This window comes from Eubalaena glacialis, chromosome 18, assembly GCF_028564815.1.
Source record: "Eubalaena glacialis isolate mEubGla1 chromosome 18, mEubGla1.1.hap2.+ XY, whole genome shotgun sequence".
In the NCBI taxonomy this organism is placed as follows: Eukaryota; Metazoa; Chordata; class Mammalia; order Artiodactyla; family Balaenidae; genus Eubalaena; species Eubalaena glacialis.
In genome coordinates this window covers 64780286-64802495 of record NC_083733.1, presented here as the reverse complement: position 1 = coordinate 64802495, position 22210 = coordinate 64780286, and the positions used below count along the sequence as shown (strand labels likewise).

The following is a 22210-nucleotide window of genomic DNA, read 5'->3' as shown; positions in this document are numbered from 1 at the left end:
TGATGAAATAAAATTTATATTTTAAGGCAAGACAAGAAAAAAATTAACATAAAATTCTCTGTTCGGGCCTCCTCCCTCCCGAACGTGCAGCGTGCATCTGCATTACACATCAACCACAACTCCTCAAACGAGGGAGTGCCTGCCCAACCAACCGGAAAGGTCAAATTTTTTTCCTTTCTTTTGACACTAGCAATTTAACTTCTTAAAAGAATAGCGTTCTTTCCCAACTCTGTAGGGGGTCATGGTGACTTGCTGCTCGCGTTCTATGTACTTACCTGGACTACGTATCCTTGGTGAACTTTACGTAAAATATCAGTATGTCATTTTGATGCACGATCCTTTGTCTCGAAAATGTGTATGACTGTACCTTGAACTCTAACAGCTGGAACAGGTCTCAGAGCTTTCTGAGAATCTGCTTCCTGGATTATAGCCCTCAATTTGGCACGAATAAAATTCCTTTTTTTTTCTTCTTGATAGATAATTGAATTTTCGTCAACAAGCTGCATTAGGAAACTAATGAAGTGATATATACAGACAAGTCCAAGTCCAAGGAATCTACGAAAACCTCTAGAATAAGTGAGACTAGTAAGTTCTGAGGATACAAGATCAACATTCAAAAATCTATTGTATTTCTATATAGTAGCAATTAACACATGGAAACAAGTTAAAAATAACATGTCCAATTATTCAAAAAAGAAAAAGTAGAAATGTGTTAATCAAACAAAACGTTGACGGAATTTTGATGCTGAAATCTATAAAATACTGGTGAAATAAACCAAAGATCAGACAAATAAATAGACATACTACAGCCATTTATTGGAAGGCATAACACAGAAATGATGCCAAATGATCGCAAACTGATAGACAGGCTTAATGCATTTTCTATCAAGATATTTTGTAGGCACAAACAAGATTTTTCTAAAACTTATATGGAAAGGCAAAGGAACTAGAATAGCTAAAATATCTGAAGAAGAATAAATTGGTTGGAATCACTCATTCAATTCAAAACTTCTAATAAGATAAAAAGTAATCAAGACTGATATTTGTGGAGTGAGACATACAGAACGATGGAACAAAACAGAGAACCCAGAAATAGCCCCACACAATTACTTCCAACTGAGTTTTGACAAAGGTACCAAGAAAACTGAATGAAGCTAGAATCTGAAAAAATTACACCATATCAACTGATCTTCCATACTAGGAAAAAAAAATGAAATAATCTCCACCAAAACTTCACACCTGTACAAACATTAGCTCAAAATTGGTCATAGCTTTAAACGTGAAATGTAAAACCATACTACTTTAAACTATAAGGGATTTAGAAAAGAAACCATAGGATAACATCCTCAGGATCTATCTATATATCTATCTAAGTTTTAACATATTTTGACTTGTAATTTTATTCTGCAGTATGCAATATTTCAGACTAAACTTGAGACTTAGTTATTCCTCATGTGAATGCTCTGATGTGGATTCTGTTGTGAAAAGTCTTGAAGAAATTTTAAATATTCATTACGTTTGTAAGGTTTCTTTCCATTATGAATTCTTTGGTGAATCCCGAGGGGACACTTGCTTAAAGGCCTTTCCACATTCAGTAAATTTCCCTGGTTTCTCTCAGGTATAAATCCTCTCATGACATCAAAGCCATGAATGTTTAATAAAAAGCCTTCCCACATTCATTACATGTGTAAGGCTGCTCTCCAGTAGGAATCTTGCGATGTTCTGTAGTTTTGATCTACGGATAAGAGCCTTTATACACACATTACGTTCTTGTGGCTTCATCAAAGATGTATATTCTGATGTCTAGTCAGTTGCGAAGTCTGTACAAGTCCTCTGTCCTATATGTTACCCTGATGTAATTTCTCTTTAGTGTGGACTCTCTAGTGTCAATCCATGCCTGAACTTGTATTATTTTGCCACACTCGTTACATTGGTCAGGTTACTCTCTAGCATGAATTCTCCGATGACTTACGAGGCTTGAGTTTTGAGTGAAGACCTTGCCACACTCACTGCATTGGTAAGGTTTCTCTCCAGTGTGGATTTTCTTATGTCTGTTGAAGTTTGAGCAATGAATAAAGGATTTGCCGCACTGATTACACTTGTAAGGTTTCTCTCCGGTATGAATCCGGCGATGACTAGGAAGGCTTGAACTCTGACTGAAGACCTTGCCACACTCATTACATTTGTAAGGTTTCTCTCTAGTATGGGTGACCTGATGATAAGTAAGACTTGAATACACACCAAATGCTTTGCCGCACTCGTTACATTTGTACGGCTTCTCCCCAGTATGAATTCTCCGATGACTTACGAGGCTTGAGTTTTGAGTGAAGACTTTCCCACACTCACTACATTTGTAGGGTTTCTCTCCAGTGTGCATGACCTGATGTCGAGTGAGGTGGGAGCTCTGATTAAAGGCTTTGCCACATTTATTACATTTGTACGGTTTCTCTCCAGTATGAATCCTGCGATGATTAGTAAGGCTCGAACTCTGACTGAAGACTTTGCCACACTCATTACATTTGTAAGGTTTCTCTCTAGTATGGACGACCTGATGATAAATAAGACTTGAATACACACTAAAGGCTTTGTCACACTCGCCACACTGGTAGGGTTTCTCTCCAGTGTGAATTCTGCGATGACGCACGAGGTGTGAACTGTAACTGAAGCCCTTACCGCATTCCTCACACTTGTGATGTTTCCCTTTCGTGTGGATTCTTTGATGTCTAGTGAGATGTGAGCTCTGATTAAAGGCTTTGCCACATACATTACATTTGTAAGGTTGCACACTTGTGTGGATTACCTGATGGTTAGTGAGTTGTGAGCCATGATTAACTGCTTTGTCATACTCATCACATTTGTAAGGTTTTTCCCTAGTGTATGCTTTCTGGTCTTGTGTGAGTAATGAAGAATGCCAGAAATCATTCCCATATTCATTAAAAATGTTGGTTTGGACGCTCGGAAGAATTCTCTGAAGTACTGAAAATGAGGAACCACTGTTGTTAGACTTCTCAACTTGATGATACTCATAAAATTGCCCTTCAGTTGGAAATATCTGCAGTTCAGCCAGATGTGACTGAAAGCTTAGTCCAAGCCTGTTTTCAATAGGCTTGTTTCCTTCATCTCTTCTACCATGTTGATCTCTTCTACCAGTGAGATGTTTTTTATGGGTGACTGGCACTCCTCTGTAATTTCTTTTGTCACTTCTCCACTGGTACTCAAAGTCACGCATATTTCTCTGGATTTCCCTATAGCCATAGTCCTCAGTCTCACAGCTTTCATGTCTTTCCAACAACACTGTTTGCAACATTTCCCCCGTATGACTGTTCTCTTTTGGTGCTGATTCCTTGATCACACATTTAAGAGAGGTATCTACAAGACATAAAGAATCGTATGTCTCCTATTAATTACAGTTTGGAAAGAAATATTTCATATTGAAGAACATAATATTATACCAGAAGTACTACATATTTTGAACAGTTAAGAAATGTTGCAACCATGATCTTCAGTTTTTAGGAACACAAAGGGAATGAGATTCTTTCATAAAGAAAGGGTGGGACTTCCCTGGTGGCGCAGTGGTTAGGAAGCTGCCTGCCAATGCAGGGGACACGGTTCGATCCCTGGTTCGGGAAGATCCCACATGCCACAGAGCAACTAAGCCCATGCACCACAACTACTGAGCCTGCATTCTAGAGCCCACAAGCCACAACTACTGAGCCCATGTGCCACAACTACTGAAGCCCGCACGCCTAGAGCCCATGCTCCACAACGAGAAGCCACCACAATGAGAAGCCCGCGCGCCGCAACGAAGAGTAGCCCCCGCTCACCGCAACTAGAGAAAGCCCACGTGCAGCAACGAAGACCCAACGCAGCCAAAAATGAATAAATTAGGGAAAAAAAAAAAGAGAGAGAAAGGGTGATTACCATGTATTTCAAATTAATTTTAGGGAAGCCTACTTTAAACAATCAATGGCTGAAACACCCACAATGTACCCATGTTAGCCCTGAAAGAAGGGGTATTTTTGTACCATGACCCCAAAGCACAAACCACTTCACAGAAAACATATGGCGGTTTCAGATTTGAAGAGATAAAGATATTACACATATCTACTGCATATCGATTGTGCACCAATAAATGCTAAAGCACAGTACTCTAATGGTAAATAAGCCATAACAATTTTAACTAATGAGTAATATAAATAAATGGCAATTTAGAAGTGGAAATGAAGTTTAATAAAACGATGTTATAAAAATACAGTAATTCTCTGAATACCAGTTATAAAAGTCGTAGAACTATATTCACTCAGAATGGCCATTCTGCAACACTAACCAGTGATGTGAGTCAGTTATACTGCATGATACCCACTGAAAAGTCATCATCTATAAGTCATAACTAAAATTAGCGAACAGTGATAAAACATGATGGAAAAGAATATGGAAAAGAATGTATATATGTGTAGGTATAACTCAGTCACTCTGCTGGACAGCAGTAATTAACACAACATTGTAAATCAACTATACTTCAATTAAAAAAAAAAGAAAATTAGTAAATAAAACATTCTAGTAATCTATGATAAAATCAGGGTATAAATAATAAGTAACCGCAATTATACAAAACTATTGTTTGTGAAATTCTCAACAAATCCTTCTGAAGAAAAAAAAAAGCAAGGGCTTCTGCTCCAGAACCAACACAAAATGAGAACTGAAATTTACATTAAGACCACTGACTTTTTGAAAGAGAAAGACAAATACCATGTGATATCACTCATATGTGGAATATAAAATATGGCGCATGGGACTTCCCTGGCGGTCCAGTGGTTAGGACTCTGTGCTTTCACTGCCAAGGGAGAGGGTTCAATCCCTGGTGGGGGAACTAAGATCCTGCAAGCCACATGGCAAAAAAAAAAAAAAAAAAAGCACAAATGAAACAGAAACAGACTCACAGACATAGAGAACAGACATGTGGTTGCCAAGAGGGAGGGTGAGTGGAGGAGATATGGATTGGGAGTTTGGGATTAGCAGATGCAAACTACTATATACAGAATGAATAGACAACAAAGTCCTACTGTACAGCACAGGGAACTATATTCAATATTGTGTGATAAATCATAATGGAAAAGAATATAAAAAAGGATGTATATATATGTATAACTGAATCACTTTGCTGTACAGCAGAAATTAACACAACACTGTAAATAAACTATACTTCAATTTTTTGGCCAAGCAGCTTGCGGGATCTTAGTTCCCCGACCAGGGATTGAACCTGGGCCCTCAGCATTGAGAGTGCAGAGTCCTAACCACTGGACCTTCAGGGAATTCCCAACTATACTTCAATTTTTAAAAAGTTTTTTAAAAAAGACACTGTTAAGAAAATGAAAACACCAGCTACAGACTAGGAGAAAATATTTGCATGATAGATATCTCATCATGGACTTGTGTCCAGGTTATACAAAGAACTCTCAAAACTAAGAAAACAAACAATGTGTTTTGAAAAATAAGCAAGGGAACTATATTCAATAACCTGGGGTAAACCATAATGGAAAACAATGTGAAAAAGAATGTATATATATGTATAACTGAATCACTCTGCTGAACAGCAGAAATTAACACAACATTGTAAATCAAGTACACTTCAATTAAAAAAAAAGAGAATAAAAAAAAAGTTAAAAAGCGTAGAGGCTAGGGAGTAATGGGCATGTGGGCAGTGTTTGTACTTGCCAATCTGTGGGAAGATAAATGTATTCGGCCACTTAAAATGTTGACTTAGGAAAAAAGAGAAACTGACTTAGCAAGTAGCATAATATTGTCCCATTCTTAACCACAGGACATGGGGCAAAAAGGAAGAGATCTAAAAGGGAGGGAGTGCAGGGACTTCCCTGGCGGTCCAGTGGGTAAGACTCTGCGCTCCCAATGCAGGGGGCCTGGGTCCGATCCCTGGTCAGGGAAGTAGATCCCGCATGCATGCCGCAACTAAGGAGCCTGCATGCCGCAACTAAGACCCGGCGCAGCCATCAATCAGTCAATCAATGGGAGGGAGTACAATGATGAGGGAAGAAACCAGGTCTAGAAACACAGAGTAGAATAACTGCTGCCTGGGGCTGGGGGTTATGGACATGGGGAGAGGTTGATAAAAGGGCACACGATTTCCGTCATAAGATGAATAAGGTCTGAAAATTTCACGTAAAACGTGATGACTATAGTGGATAATACTATAAAACTGAAATGTGCTACGAGAGTAGAACTTAAGTGTTCTCCCCAAGAAAAAAAAAAAAAGTAAGTATGTGAGGTAACGTATGTTAATTAACTTGATGGGAATCCTTTCACAATGTATATGTATATCAAATCATTGCATTGTACGCTTTAAATATATTACAATTTTATTTGACAACTATACCTCAATAAAGCTAAACAAACAATTTCAAAAATTCACCCACTGATTGTCTCCTTCTGAATGCACAGAGCGTAGTATAATGTGCAGACATCTAGCTCTCTTCCAAGAACTACTGAATCAAAAGCACAGGGGTAGAAAAGAGGGAACTGGATATTTTAAGTTTGCCATAAGATTTTATGCATATTTAAGCTCTGGAATCACCCTTTATCATGAAATGGGAAGATCATACGAAGAAAGGACAAGTTCAAAGTCCTCATGCTACATTATGAAGCTTTTCATTTCTGAGTCAACAGGGCTTTGATCTCAGGCAGGCAGTGTAGGGGTTCCCAAGAGGCACACAAAGGAAAATGCAAAGATACCCAAGGACAGGTCCCGACTTCTGGAGGGAAGTTATCCTCACCCAGGGAGAGCAGGTTCCTGTAGGTCTCCAACATCACGTCTCTGTACAAGGCCCTCTGACCAGGGTCCAGGCATTCCCACTCCTCCTGAGAGAATTCTATGGCCACATCCTTGAATGTCAACCGTGCCTGAAATGAAAACACATTTCACCAACGGGCCATGAGGAGAGTCCTTATTTTCACACAAAATAAGAAGAGGAGAGAGAGGGGAAAGGATCGATTTGACTGAAGTGAGTATTGTTACAGATCCACTTACGGTATTTTTGAGCAAGTTATGTGTCCCTAATTTTGATTTATTATACTTTTCCATAAGAGGTTATGATAGCCTCTAAATCAGTGTGGATTTCCCATTTTTGTGGACAATACAAGAAACACATACACACAATCAACACAGGATGATCTGTATAGAAATGTGAGATACGCTCCTCACACCAAGTAATATTCAATGTCTAGAGGAACAAGAGCAGGAGTGACATCTTCAAAGATGACAATGTCTATAGTGGCTTTAAAGAAACTGTGATGACAGCAACAGTAATCTCAAAAAGTGTTTGAACACTTCTCATGTGCTATGCATTCCTCTAAATGCTCTGCATGTACTAACTTGTATAATAACATAATACCAAGTTTAAAAATATCTGACCCAGCGATTCCACTACTGGGCATATACCCTGAGAAAACCATAATTCAAAAAGACACATGCACCCCAATGTTCACAGCAGCACTATTTACAATAGCCAGGTCAAGGAAGCAACCTAAATGTCCATCGGCAGAGGAATGGATAAAAAAGATGTGGTACATATATACAATGGGATATTACTCAGCCATAAAAAGGAACGAAATTGGGTCACTTGTAGAGACATGGATGGACCTAGAGACTGTCATACAGCGTGAAGTAAGTCAGAAAGAGAAAAACAAGTATCATATATTAACGTATATATGTGGAATCTAGAAAAACGGTATAGATGATCTTATTTGCAAAGCAGAAATAGGGACACAGATGTAGAAAACAAATGTATGGATACCAAGGGGGAAAAGGGGGAGAGTGGGAGGAATTGGGAGATTGGGATTAACACATATACACTACTGATACTACATATAAAATAGATAACTAATGAGAACATACTGTATAGCACAGGAAACTCTACTTAATGCACTGTGGTGACCTAAATGGGAAGGAAATCCAAAAAAGAGGGGATATATGTATATGTATAGCTGATTCATTTTGCTGTACAGTAGAAACTAACACAACATTGTAAACCAACTCTACTTCAATAAAAATTAATTTTAAAAACTTTAAAAAAAAAGATTTGAAAAGAATCTAAAAAAGAGTGGATATATGTATAACCGATTCACTTTTCTGCACACCTGAAAGTAACACAACATTGTAAATCAACTACATTCCAATAAAATTAAAATATTAAAATAAATAAATAAAACAGAAACAGACTCACAGACATAGAAAACAAACTTAAGGTTACCAAGGGGAAAGGTGGGGTGGGGGTGGGGATAAATTAGCAGATTGGGATTAACATACACACACTACTGTATATAAAATAGATAAACAACAAGGACCTACTGTATAGCACAGGGAACTTTACTCAATAGTCTGTAATAACCTATACGGGAAAAGAATCTGAAAAAGAACGGATATATGTATATGTATAACTGATTCACTTTGCTGCACACCTGAAACTAACACAACATTGTAAATCAATTATACTCCAATAAAAATTATTTTAAAAATATATAAATAAGTAAAATTTAAAAAAACATAATAAAAAGATCTGGTCGGAGAAGGGGGAGGGATAAATTGGGAGTTTGGGATTGACAATGCACACAGTGCTATGTTTAAAATAGATAACCAGGGACTTCCCTGGTGGTGCAGTGGTTAAGAATCCACCTGCCAATGCAGGGGACACGGGTTCAAGCCCTAGTCCAGGAAGATCCCACATGCCGCGGAGCAACTAAGCCTGTGAGCCACAACTACTGAGCCCGTGCGCCTAGAGCCCGTGCTCCACAACAAGAGAGGCCACCGCAATGAGAAGCCCGCGCACCGCAAAGAAGAGTAGTCCGCACTCGCTGCAACTAGAGAAAAGCCCATGCGCAGCGACAAAGACCCAACGCAGCCAAAAATAAATAAATAAATACATAAATTTTAAAAAATAAAAAATAAAATAAAATAGATAACCAACAAGAACCTACTGTATAGCACAAGCGACCCTGCCCAATACTCTGTAATCACCTAAATGGGAAAAAAATTTGAAAAAGAACAGATACCTGTGTATGTATAACTGAATCACTTTGCTGTACACTTGAAACTAACACAACATTGTTAATCAACTATACTCCAATATAAAATTTAAAACAATTTTTTTAAATTAAAAAAAAAAAAAAAAAAAAGATCTGGTCCCATCCATCTTAAGGCAGAGACAGCTGTGTCACAGACATTCTAAGGAATTTGCCTCAGGTCAAACTGCTAAAGATGGTAGAACAAACATATAAACCCAGGTGTTCAGGTTCTGAATTTAAACGTAAAGAATTTAAGTCATATAAAAGCATCAAAGGTACATTGACAGAGGGTTCCCTGAGGAAACTTGAAACAAGTTCAAGGCTAACAACCTAGAACTGCATAAAATGTCACCATGCAGACATGCACACGCACGCACATACATGTTACTCTTTTTATAACTATTTAACTCATAAATGTCATAGTGTAGAAAAAATTTAACACAATGAAAAATACTTAAGATATAATTTCAACAACTAAATAATATATAACTTACTTATTTACTTATTTATTTTTAATTTTTTTGGCCGCGCCACACAGCTTGTGGGATCTTAGTTCCCCGACCAGGGATTGAACCTGTGCCCCCTGCAGTGGAAGCGTGGAGTCTTAACCACTGGACTGCCAGGGAATCCCATACCTAACTTATTTAGAAATAATGATATGTATTTTATAAAAACCACGGGCTTGCGCATCCAAGCACTCATGCAGACACATGTACACACTTAAATTTACTGAAATAAGAGTTGTCTCTCGATGACCAAAATGGAGCTTCTTCAAGTTCCACGTCACTGGGTCATGGGGAGATGGGATCTAAGTGGAGATGACAGGCCCTGAGGGAAGGCCCCGGGTGGCTATGAATGTACAGGTGTCAGGCAGGATACTTCAGAGTCAGACAAGATCTGCGAGTCCAAAGAAGGGCATTTCAGGAAGGACAGACAGAAGAAACAACTGAGAATATGACTTTACCTGAGAAAGAGCCATTCCAGACTCCTCTCTCTTTCCTCTTCCTCCTCTTCCGGGCTTCTTCCTCAGGCAATATGAGTCTTTGAAGTCGACCTTCAAAGTGGAAAAGATGCTGTTGAATGCTTAGAATCAACACAGCCCCTTCCTGAGTCACCACCACACACACAGGGAAGACCTCAGCATGTGGAACAGACAGTCCCCTGCTGCCCACGGTCCCAGGAGGGGCTCAGGACAGTAAACTCCCACACAGAGACCAACACGTGCATTTTCCCACACCTTCTTCAGATCTGGTGAGGCCCTCACGTGCACAGCAGCAGCGGGCACCTCAGCCGGACCCGACGACCCCCTGCAGGTCACAGACCAGCCCTGGTCCATCCCCACGCAGAGCAGAGCCCCCTTGCCTCTCCCAGGGGCTCATCCCAGCCTCAGGAACGGGGGGACTCAGAGTCATGATGCTCAGGGCAGGACACAGACCAGAATCATCTGGGGGCACTTTAAAACATTTCTGGGGCTATGCCCCACCCAACTAAATTTGAGGAGACTCTTTGATGGGGGAGGGGTACAAAACATGTATGTGCAAAATGCCTCATCCATCTAACGTGAAGCCGGGGCTGAGCACCACTCAGAGGGGGCAAGCCGAGCCCGTCTCCCACCTTCTTTCTGTCTCTTTTCGACCTGTGGTGAATTGCTGTCACCAGGACCCAGCCGTGGAAGGGGAAGGGGCAGAAGAAAACACGTCAAGCACGCATCATGGACCAGAGGTGGGAGGGAGGGTGTGGCTGGCATGTTAAATGGGAGGGGGGTGGTCAGGGAAGGCTCCACTGAGACGCTGACATCAGACCAAAGACCTGGGGGAGGAAGCGTGTTTGCCACCTGCGTCTCCTGAGTCCGATAGTTCTAGGCAGAGAGACACCCCCGTGAGGGCCCTGAGAGTACAGACTTCATCCCTGGAGAGGGAAAGAGGGCTGGGTGGCTGGAGCAGGGTGAGGAGGAGGAGGTGGGCAGGAGGGGAGGTCCGAGAGGCACGGGGGGAAGCTGATGAGGAAGGGCCTTGGTCTCCAAACACGTTTCTCCCATCTCTCAAAAGAATTTTAGAAACTATGTATTGTTTCTCTCACTTTAAGTAAACATCTAATATTTCTTTTATCTTATACATTAAAACACTTACAAATAATGTAATACATACTTCAGATCATGCCGAGATATTCACAGGGTCGCCCTTAACTGAGATGTGGAGGACGGCAGGGGGAGCAGGGTTGGGGGAGGTCAAGACCAGTTTCGGACAAATTAAGGTGGAGATGCCTGTTAGACGTCCCCAGCAGAGATGTCGAGGAGACAGCTGGACACAGGATTGATAGTTTAAGGCAGAAGTCTGGATGGAGAGGATAAATTGCAAGACACGTAGGTGGTGTTGAAAGCCATATGACGAGATGATGAGGAAAGGCAGCGGGTATAGACAGAGAAGAGGTCCCAGGACTCAGCCTTGGGATGCACCCACATTCAGAGACCAGGGAGGTCAGGAATCAGCAGAGGGAACTAAGAAGGGAACAGGGAGGGGAGAAGAAAATAAAACAAATAGGTAGACAGGCTTATAAAGGTTACTGGGACGTCCTCAAAACCATGGAAAAAAAGTGTTTCAAGGAAGAGGGAGTGAGGACCTGTGCCACCTGCTGCTGACAGGAAAAGCAAATGTGCACAGGAAGTTAAATATTGGATTTAGAAACGAGGTCATACACTGTTGGTGGGAATGTAAATTGGTGCAGCTACTATAGAAAACAGTATGGAGGTTCCTCAAAAACTAAAAATAGAGTTGTCATATGATCCAGCAATCCCACTTCTGGGCATATATCCAGACAAAACTACAAGTCAAAAAGATACATGCACCCCTATGTTCACAGCAGTATTATTCACAGTAACCAAGACATGAAAACAACCTAAGTGTTCACTGACAGATGAAGAGATAAAGAAGATATGGTGTGTATACACACACACACACACACACACACACACACACACACACACACACACAATGGAATACTACTCAGCCATAAAAAAGAATGAAATAATGCCATTTTCAGTAACAGGGATGCACCTAGAGATTGTCATGCTGAGTGAAGTAAGTCAGAGAAAGACAACATATGATATCACTTATATGTGGAATCTAAAATATGACACAAGGGGCTTCCCAGGTGGCGCAGTGGTTAAGAATCCACCTGCCAATGCAGGGGACATGGGTTCGATCCCTGGTCCGGGAAGACCCCACATGCCACAGAGCAACTAAGCCCATGCACCACAACTACTGAGCCTGTGCTCTAGAGCCCACGAGCCACAACAACTGAGCCCGCGCGCCTAGAGCCCGTGCCCTTCAACAAGAGAAGCCACCGCAATGAGAAGCCCGTGCACCGTGACGAAGAGTGGCCCCCGCTCACCGCAACCAGAGAAAGCCCGCGCGCAGCAACAAAGACCCAATGCAGCCAAAAATAAATAAAGTAAATAAACAGTTTATAAATAAATAAATAAATAAATAAAATATGACACAAACTTATCTACAAAACAGAAACAGAATCATGGACATGGAGAACAGACTGGTGATTGCCAAGGGGAACTATAGTCAATATCCTGTATTAAATCATAACAGAAAAGGACATGAAAAAGTATATATATATATAAATGAATCACTTTGCTCTACAGCAGAAATTAACACAACATTGTAAATCAACTACACTTCAATAAAATAAATTAAAAAAAAAAAAGAAACGAGGAGGTCATCAGTGACTCTGAAGAAGAAAGTGTCAGTGACGTGGAGGATGCGAAAGCTTAACTGGATGAGGTCCAAGTGAAGAACTGAAGAATATAAACAAGTTTTTAGGACCTTGTGCTCTGAAATGGAGCACAGAAAAGGGGTACTTACTAGAGAGGGAAATGTAGTTAATAGAGAATGTCTTGTTTTAAAGACGGAAGAAAGGAGTGAATAAAAACTTTGGGGAGGGTGTTTAAGATGGACAACACCACCATTACAAATGACCGAAACATTGGGGTTAACACATACACACTACTATGTCTAAAATAGATAACCAACAAGGACGTACTGTATAGCACAGGGAACTCTATTCACTATCTTGTACAAGATAGTGAATAGAGTTATTCTTTTCTATAACAGAAAAGAATCTGAAAGAGAATATATATATATATATATATATATGAATAACTGAATCACTTTGCTGTACACCTGAAATTAACACATTGTAAATCAACTATACATCAATAAAAAAACACACACAAAAAAACAATACAAAAAAGACAACAACAAACGACCAAAACAATTGCTGAGATAGGCAAATTGAAGAGGCAGTGGAGGAAGGATGCCATACTGTCTGGAGACTGTGAGTGGGGCTGGCAACTGGGGCACAACTGCCAGGTCAGACACACACCAAGGGCAACTTGTATGCCCTCTGGCGTGGCCTTCATTCTGGGGGCCTGATTAGCCTTCATCACAAGTGAGGGGGGAGCTGACCAGAAGCAGAGGCGGAGGGTGGTCAAGCTGAGGGTCCTTCACTCAGATCACTCTCTTCCCTCTCAAAAGGTGGCAAGGGCAAGTGTAAGTTCCGTCAGGATCGCAGTGAGCTGATCCGCAGGTGGCTGCCACAGGAGGAGAGGAGAGATGCACGTTAGCAAAGAAAGAGGCTATCCTTGGCAGAAAGAGAAGAGGCCTCCTGGCTGCCCAGACTGCTCAATGGAGGAAGGATCCTGGTGTGTAAATTCTCACTTTGCTATGACATTGGCTTAAATGGTCACAGCCCCCAATCCCAGGGTCTTGGGATTGTGCAAACTGAGGGTTGAACAGCAGGAAGTGTGTGTGTCTGAACAGAACATTAGAGAGGAAGGTGGAAGGCCTGAAGGGAGGGGACACAGGAAAGGCACAAATAGACAAACCATGTTTCCAACCTCAGGTCACTCACCTGCGGAAGCATCACCTTCGCTGTTCTAGAGAAGAGAGCAAAGGGAGAGGGAGAAGGGTGCGCTGAGGGCAAGTGTGTTGGTCGGAAAGAAGATACCCTTTCTCTGAATATGAGCCCACCGGCTCACCCTGTTCTATCCTAGTCACTGCTGAAGAGAGGGTCCCCCAGTGAGGATGAACAGAGCTTCCCCTTCTCCAATTCCCGAGTCTCCCTGCCACTACCAGGGCTGTTGCCCCCGAAAGCCAGCACTCCCCATCCTCTCCCCAGCTGCCTACCCAGGACCTCGCGCTCCCCCTCGCTGAAGGTATATCCTTGTTGCAGAGTGAGTTTGGAACATCTGGCCTCTGTGCTCCCCCAGGTGCACGGTGACGCTGCGTGGCTGGCTGGGTGGTGGCACGTGTGACCAGCAGAGAGTAATCCCCACTGGCCCAGCAGCAAGGAAGCTAGGCTGTATCTTTTCAAGGAGAATGTGACCTAGACCTAGAGGTCCTCATACTAAGTGAAGTAAAGCCAGACAGAGAAAGACAAATATCATATCGGTTATATGCGGAATCTAAAAAAAAATCGATTATATGTGGAATCTACAAAAAAAAAGAAAAATATACAAATGAACTGATTTACAAAACAAATAGACCCACACAGAAAACAAACTTATGGTTACTGAAGGGGAGAGGAGGGGGGAGGGATAAATTAGGAGTTTGGGATTAAAATATTGACTACTGCATATAAAACAGGTGACCAATAAGGACCCACTATATAGTACAGGGAACTATACTCTATATTTTATAGTAACCTATAAGGGAAAAGAATCTGAAAAAGTATATATATATATATATATTCTTATATATATAGTCTATATATATATGTATAAAACTGAATCATTGTGCTGTATACCTGAAACTAACACAACTATAAATCAACTATAGTTCAAAAAAAAAACCAAAAAGAGTCCCAAGGAGGAGCCTTTCTGCTGCAGGTGTTTCGCTGGGGTGTCGCTGCCCTGATTTTTCACAGATCTTTCCCTGCATCATGGCCCCCTTGTAAGCTCTCTTATCGTGTTTTGCCTACCCACTCCCAGTAAGTTCTCCCTAATGGAAACCATCTGCCAGCTGAGCTGTTGCCCTTCTGGAATCAGATGCTCTTACAAACTCCCATGGGGTCTCACAGCCTCCCCAGATACTCCACAATGAACCCCGCTCCTGCTATGAAATCCCACAAGCCCCAATAACTCATGAACTCACAACGGAATAACACATAGAGAGACACCCAAGGACCTACTGAAACAAGACATCATGTCTTCATTCATAATGACTCCACCCCAAACACAGGCACGACCAAAATCTACCAGAGAAAAAGAGATGTCTACAAGGATGCACATGCCCCACTGAGACACCAACATCTTTCAGAAACACTCCGAATTCTCACGTGAGTCTTCCAAAATGCATCTGAAACCTTTTAGCCTTGCGACTCAAAATAACCCCAGATACCAAAGGTACCCCCCAAATATGCTCTGAGACGTTCCCTATAAATCCTCTGGGTTGGGCAGTGATTCCTGCAAACCCCATGGAAGTCACCGTGTGGAGTGGGTGCTGGGGGGCGCCCGCTAGATCCAGCCCCTCAGGACCAAGGCACCCGTCCTCCTGCACCCACAGCTCCCTGTGGGCTCAGCACAGGCCTTGGTTCTAACGTTGCAGGATGTTGTTTCTCTCGGCCGAATTCCACTTCCGTCATTCCTCAAGTGTGCCCATGAGTTTCCCCGTTAAACCCACATATGCAAATCTCAGTCTTGGCATCTGTGTCCCAGGGAACCTGACCTAAGACAGTGGCACCCCAAAACGCAGCCCCGTAACTACCCATTAACCCATTTCCACGTGCTCTTCGCAGATCTTAGACTCCCTTGCCAATGCTTCCGCACACCCGTTTAATCCCGCAAACACACTTGGGACAGGTGCACACACTATTCATTGGGCTTATCTAGAGGCCCGCTCTAGCTTCCACGGCCCTTCTGGAGATGCCTACGGGCTCCCCTCCGCTTCCCCCCTTTTCTACTCCACCTCCACACGAGCAAACTGGACTGAAAGTCACAGGGACCTCTGGGCACAGACAGTGCAGTACTGCATGCAAACTGCAAACAGAAGGACACTGGGCCTTCAGTATGGAGGCCAAGAAGTGAGCCCTGCTGGGAACACCTGCCTGCAACCGGGGACAACACGCATTCTGGTTTAAAAAGTTGAGGGAATTCCCTGGTGGTCCAGTGGTTAGGGCTCCGAGCTCTCGCTGCCGAGGGCCCGGGTTCGCTGCCCGGTCGGTCGGGAACTAAGATCCCACAAGCCGAGGGGTGTGGCCAAAAAAAAACCCCAAAAAACCCACAGCTGAAAATTGGCTGTAGTGAGTTCAGTGAGGACGTCACAGAGAGAGAGAGAAGCCCCAGATCTCTTCGAAGAGGCTACCATTGTCTCATCTTCTCCCACTCACAGCAACTTACAAGAGTCCCTACCTCTTAAGTGGGTGCCTCTTTCATGTCCCCTTAGGTTCCTGACCTTCTCCCCACCCTTGCTGAAGGGAAATTAGGGTCCCTGACTCTGAGAAGGTGAGCTGGTGGAAGGCAAAGCTCCTGCCCAAGATGCTAACTGGTCCCTGGTGACACGCACAGTCTGGAAGCCCTGGGGGTTAAAGTAAGACAATGACACAGCAGGCCGAACGTGGGGACACCTCAGCACACTGGGTGAGGGCACCAGGTACTCAGGGATTTGCTCCTTTTTGAGAAAAATAAGGAACCACAGGAGGTTTAGATTAACTGGTGTTGAAATTTCCAGAAGCAACATGGCACCCATCCTCATCCCTGCCTCTTGATCTATGCTGAGGAGTACTCAGCCCAACCCACAGCCCGAGTGTCGAAGCCCAACCCCAACGTAAGAGGCAGCAGCTGTTCTGTAAGCAAGATAGACTCTGTGCCCTCCAATGGAGGGGAAACGGGAACGACTGAAAATAATCAACAGAGAAGAACATTTCTGATATGAGTGACCGATCTGGAGACAATAAAACCAGCGTTAACGTGACAGATATTGACTGGTGAAGGGAACCTTACATGAATGGCCTGGAGGGGTGGCAACACATCTCTAAGCCTAGACCTAAAGGAGGAGAAAGGGCCAGAGCCAGGATGATTTAGGGACACAGGGTAAGAGCAGGGACTTAAGACAGAAAAGGTTTTGGTGTCTGGGACCAGAGAAACGGCAAATGTGACTGCAGCAGAATGAACTGTGAGAAAAGGGTCAGCGCCCAGGATGAGGCTGGAGACCCTGGCGGGGCCCTGAGGAGGACACAGGGCTGAGCAGCCACAGGGAGGAGTCGGGATTTTGTCCTGATGATGAGGAGAGCTAATGGAGGATTCAACGCCAGGTAGTGGCATGATTTACCTACAGACTTACCCCTGATAACTCTAAGGCAGGGATAAGCCCTCGAAAGATGGTCTCGCTGTCTGAGCCCGTGCCCCTGCTTCCAACCTTCCCCGCTCCGCCCTCGTTTTGGAGGATTAGGACCCATTAAAAAAATTCTCATGGCAACTGGGCACTCCATCCAAGAACTGCCACACGCAGACACACACTGAATCTTACTAACCATTTCAGGGGTTGGTGTCACTCAGGTTCGGAGCTGCTGCTTTAGCCCATCATCTCCTCGTTGACGTGGGCTCACTGGGCCCCGGAGAGGGGGTCATTTCATCAAGTTACCCTGAGAAGGTCTGAGCTGAGTGAGCAGAACCAGACAGAACCGAATTCTGAAAAGGTGGCCCAGAGGGGCCAGTGGGCAGAGTTTAGCCTTATTGGTCTCCCTTAGAAATTCCTGGACTGGGACTTCCCTGGTGGCGCAGTGGTTAAGACTCCACGCTTCCAATGCGGGGGGCACGGGTTCGATCACCGGTCGGGGAAATAATATCCCACATGCTGTGTGGTGCGGCCAACAATAAATAAATTAAATAAAAGCTTTAAAAAATAAAAAATAAAATAAAAAGGCACCATGTAGGGAAGTCCTTGGCAGTCCAGTGGTTAGGACTCTGCGCTTTCACTGCAGGGGACATGGGTTTGATCCCTGGCCGGGGAACTAAGATCCCGAAAGCTGCGAGGTGCAGCCAAAAACAAACAAACAAAGGGCACCACATAGTGACAGTCATTTCTTGCCCTCCTTCTCATCTCCCTGACCCTCTACCCCATGCTAGGAAAAGGCAAGAGGGTGACCCACAACCGAGTCAAATCACTGCTCCGTCAACGGCAAATGGAAGTTATCTTCTGACACAAATAATTACAAAATGCACAAGCCTTTTAGAAAGGAGTTTTGCAAATGTCATTTTCGTGCATATTTTAACCACATTTTCAATGCACTATATTAGAAGTCACAAATAAACATATCTCGCCACTTCATCACCCACATCCAATCAACTCACCACTCATCTGGCTCCCTCTCTTCGCAGCTACCTGTCTCCCTCTCCCATTATTTCTGTTGGCTGTTCTGTGTTCCCCTCTTAGGTTTCTGCTCATTTTGGTCTCCTCCCCTGTCCTGCCGTTTCTCCCCTTCTCTGTATTATTCCTCCTCTCACGCCTGTTCTACTCCATTCTGGCAACTTGTTTCCCCTCTTGTTGCTTTCTGCCCAGTCTCCCTGGATAGTCTCAAATCTTCATGTATTTCTGCCTCTTTCTTTCCCCCCATCTTTGCTCTCTGTTATGTTCGCTCTTTTCCTGTTACACCCGACACGTCCCCACCCTCTGGCACCACCCCCCGGCTTGCTCTGCTCCTCTTGTCTCCCGTTGCCCCTTTTTTCTGTACCAGCTCAAAGTTGCTGTCTGCCCAACCCTTTTATCCTTTTTCCCCACTCTGGGGAAAATGCCCCGCGTCCCCCTTTATTATCCGCGCTCGTCTTGCTGATCAAGGGCCTCCTCTCCCTATTTTGCTCCCCTTCATCTCCCTAGAGGACCCTCCACACACACTCTAAATAATCTGTATCTTCTTTTCTCCCCCTGCTACTTTCTCAGCTTATTCTTTCACTCTGTGAAACACAATAAGGAAAACCTCATCAATCTGGAGGCTTTAAGGGAAAGCCCTCAGGCACTACCACTAGAAGTCAATTACAAACGCCCACAGGAAGACATCACTTACGGATCCCAAACAAGAATTATTCTCCTCGCTGCCCAGCAACAAACCCAGCCAATGGGAAACGCCTCGCGAACTCCAAACTCTCCGCTTCCCTCCAAGGGACTTTTGTTCAAAACAACCACTCCCAACTTCCTCCTTTTTCTCTATAAAGCAACATTCCTCTCCTAGACTTGTTGGACTGGCCTATGGTGTTTTGCTACCGTCTGCCTGTCATGTATTGCAATTCCTTAATAAACCCATTCTGCTGGTAAAATAATTGGCTGTTCTATTTTTTAGGGCAGTAACTCTGTCTCTTTGCAAGTTCATCCATCTATCCTTCACTTTGCCATCTATTTATGGTTCTCCCTCATTCTTCTTTTCTCATTTTCCTCATTCTCTCAGTGGGTCTGTCTCTCGTTCACCCAGGAATGGGATGTGTGGATGAAGAATGTCTCCTGCCATACCATTAAACAAAGGACGTTGCAGCCATCAAGCCAAGAGCCACTGCAGCCACCCCGACTGTACTCCCTAAGGGGATTCAGGGTGGAGAAAAGCAGGATGCCGGCCCTAGATAACTAAGGTGCGTACCAAAGGAATGATTTCAGTGAGCCCAGACTCGCATCTTCCCATACACAGAAAAGCACTAAATTCATTAACTGGAGATGTCTGGTTTTCTTAAATTAACTAATCTTTTGATGTTCTAACTACCTGGTTTTTGTTGCAAAACTCCTATATACCCTGGTTCCTCCCTTACCTCTTGGGAGCGGTCCCTCAGAGCGATCTGAGAGGCTGTCTTCTGGGCTTAAGTCCTCAGATCTGTCTGCCAAATAAAACATAATTCTCAACTTCTAGGTGGTGGTTTTTTTTTTTTTTTTTAGTCAACAGATGGGATTAGATGCCCGCCTATTAATTCCACATTAATAGAGCACATTATCCAGTGGGGTAGAATTCGGGACAGAAAAACTCTGGGTGACTCAAGACAGGCCCTTTTTTAGCCTCTTCCCCCAACGTAAGGTGAGAAGAGGCGGTGACTAACAAGGGGAGGCCTGGGGAGCGGAAAGACCCGGCTGAGGAGTGTGCGAAGTGAAGGGAAGTGGGTGTGTTTAGGAACCGGGGCGGACTCCCCAGAATCCCAGGATCATAAAGAGGACGCGGCCTCTTCTGCAGCGGGGCAGTTGGCGCTGCCCTCCAGAGGCCGAGAGGGCGAGTCTGAGGGGCGCGCAAGGCAGGGATTCAGCTCCCGCATTTCAAAAAGAAAGAGAAGCGGCACCTCCCCACCCCCACCCCCTCCCCCTCCCCCCTCTCACTGGCGACGTCTGCATTTACTTTGGGTGGAGGAGGAGTGCCAGGATTTTAAGATCCCGATAGACCCTCAGACCCAGGTATGGAGGACGGGGTAACGCAAAGCGCAGGTTTAAACAAGAAAGATGAAACTCACGATCCCGTAGGGCGACCTTCGCTCCGCGGTAACCGCTTCCGGGGTCTGCAGGAAACTGCGCATGAGCGCCAAGGGAAGAGGCGGGGCAACTTGGAGGCGGGGCCTGGGCTGGGCGGGAACGTAGAGACGTAAAAGAGGCCGGGCTTGGGCGGGCCCAAAGCAGGGGTGGGGCCAAAGCAGGGGAGGGGCCAGGGTTTCGCTTTCAGTGCCTCTGGGTTTTCAGGGTTTGGAAGTGCTTGCCTGTTTCTTCTGTGCAGCCCTGTTGCTTCCTGCTTACTTTAAGTTACTGTTGAAACAGAGGAGGACACTGTCGGGCCCTACCGGGTACAGATCCTTTCTATGTTCCCCTTCTTGTTTATAGTAAATAGGCTTCAGCCTCCTAGACCTTCCTTCAGTACCAAAAGGCAGATTCACATAGTTGCTAATCAGAGAAGTAAGGGAATGCAGAAGAAAAGCAGGAGCAATCAAGAAATAATAGTGCAGAGATTAAAGCAGGATCCTGGTTCCTTCTGAAGGAATATATATATAACAATATTTTTGAGTTCTTCTGCAGGAACTCAGGACCCCACTCAGGTGGAGGATGGTAACTTCAGGCTAAGCGCAAGATTCCTGGACCCCGCCCCGTTACCTCACCACCAACCAATCAGAAGAAAGCCACACACCCTGCAGCCCTCACTCCAAATTTTGCCTATTAAAAACTTCTCCCTGAAAACCACTGGGGAGTTGTTTTTTTTGCACATGAGCCACCCTTTCTCCTTGCTTGGCACTGCGGTAAAACTTTCTCTCCTCCAAACCCTGACGTTTCAGTTTGGCCTCCCTGTGCATCGGGCACACGAACTTGAGTTTGGTAACACTATCTCTCACAGTTTTAAGGTAAAAGCTACAGTTGTGAGGGCCACATATGTTGGAACCTAAGATGTCTTCCTCTTCACAGTTGAAAACGGCTTAAATCAAAAACTATTTTTGTGAGCATGTTGGAGTCCTGCCAGTGAGGCTGAAGCAACACTGTGGTCTGGGGAGCTGATGTGGAGTTAAAGTGGAGCAGGACCCTATGGGGCCCTCCTGGGTACACGTCCTTTCTGTGTCCCTGGTTCTTGTTTGTAGAAAATAGTCATCATTCAGCCTCCTTGACCTTCCCTGAGTTCCAAAGGGCAGATTCAAACAGTTGCTAATTAGGGAAGGGAGAGAATGCAGAAACAGGGAGGAGCAGTCAAGAAACAATAGTGCAGGGCTTCCCTGGTGGCGCAGTGGTTAAGAATCCGCCAGGGGACACAGGTTCAAGCCCTGGTCCGGGAAGATCCCACATGCCGCAGAGCAACTAAACCCGTACACCACAACTACTGAGCCTGCGCTCTAGAGCCCACAAGCCACAACTACTGAGCCTGCGTGCCTCAACTACTGAAGACCGCGCGCGCGCCCCTAGAGCCCGTGCTCCAAAACAAGAGAAGCCACCGCAACAAGAAGCCGGCGCACCACAACGAAGAGTAGCCCCCGAGTAGCCCCCGCTCGCCACAACCAGAGAAAGCCCATGCTCAGGAACATAGACCCAACGCAGCCAAGATAAATAAATAAATAAATTTATTAAAAAAAAAAAAAAAAAAGAAAGAAAGAAACAATAGTGCAGCCTTGGGGCAGGGTCCTGGCTCCTCCTCA

At 44.2% G+C, this 22210-nt stretch overlaps 1 protein-coding gene across 2 annotated transcripts; it reads right to left on the bottom strand.

Annotated features, from left to right (window-relative positions):
- Positions 1-1394: 1394 nt before the first annotated feature.
- On the bottom strand, positions 1395-20591 carry LOC133078683 (zinc finger protein 665-like). Of its 2 annotated transcripts, none has more exons than XM_061173831.1 (5): positions 20558-20591; positions 19874-19935; positions 10040-10129; positions 6789-6915; positions 1395-3369 (listed from the first exon to the last, which is right to left on the bottom strand). In XM_061173831.1, the coding sequence occupies exons 3-5, from the start codon at positions 10052-10054 to the stop codon at positions 1940-1942; spliced, it is 1572 nt and encodes a 523-aa protein (XP_061029814.1). In that variant the 5' UTR covers positions 10055-10129; positions 19874-19935; positions 20558-20591; the 3' UTR covers positions 1395-1939. The 2 variants fall into 2 exon arrangements, with proteins under 2 accessions (XP_061029814.1, XP_061029815.1); XM_061173832.1 differs by having other exon boundaries at positions 3300-3369; positions 6748-6915.
- Between the last annotated feature and the right edge of the window lie 1619 nt (positions 20592-22210).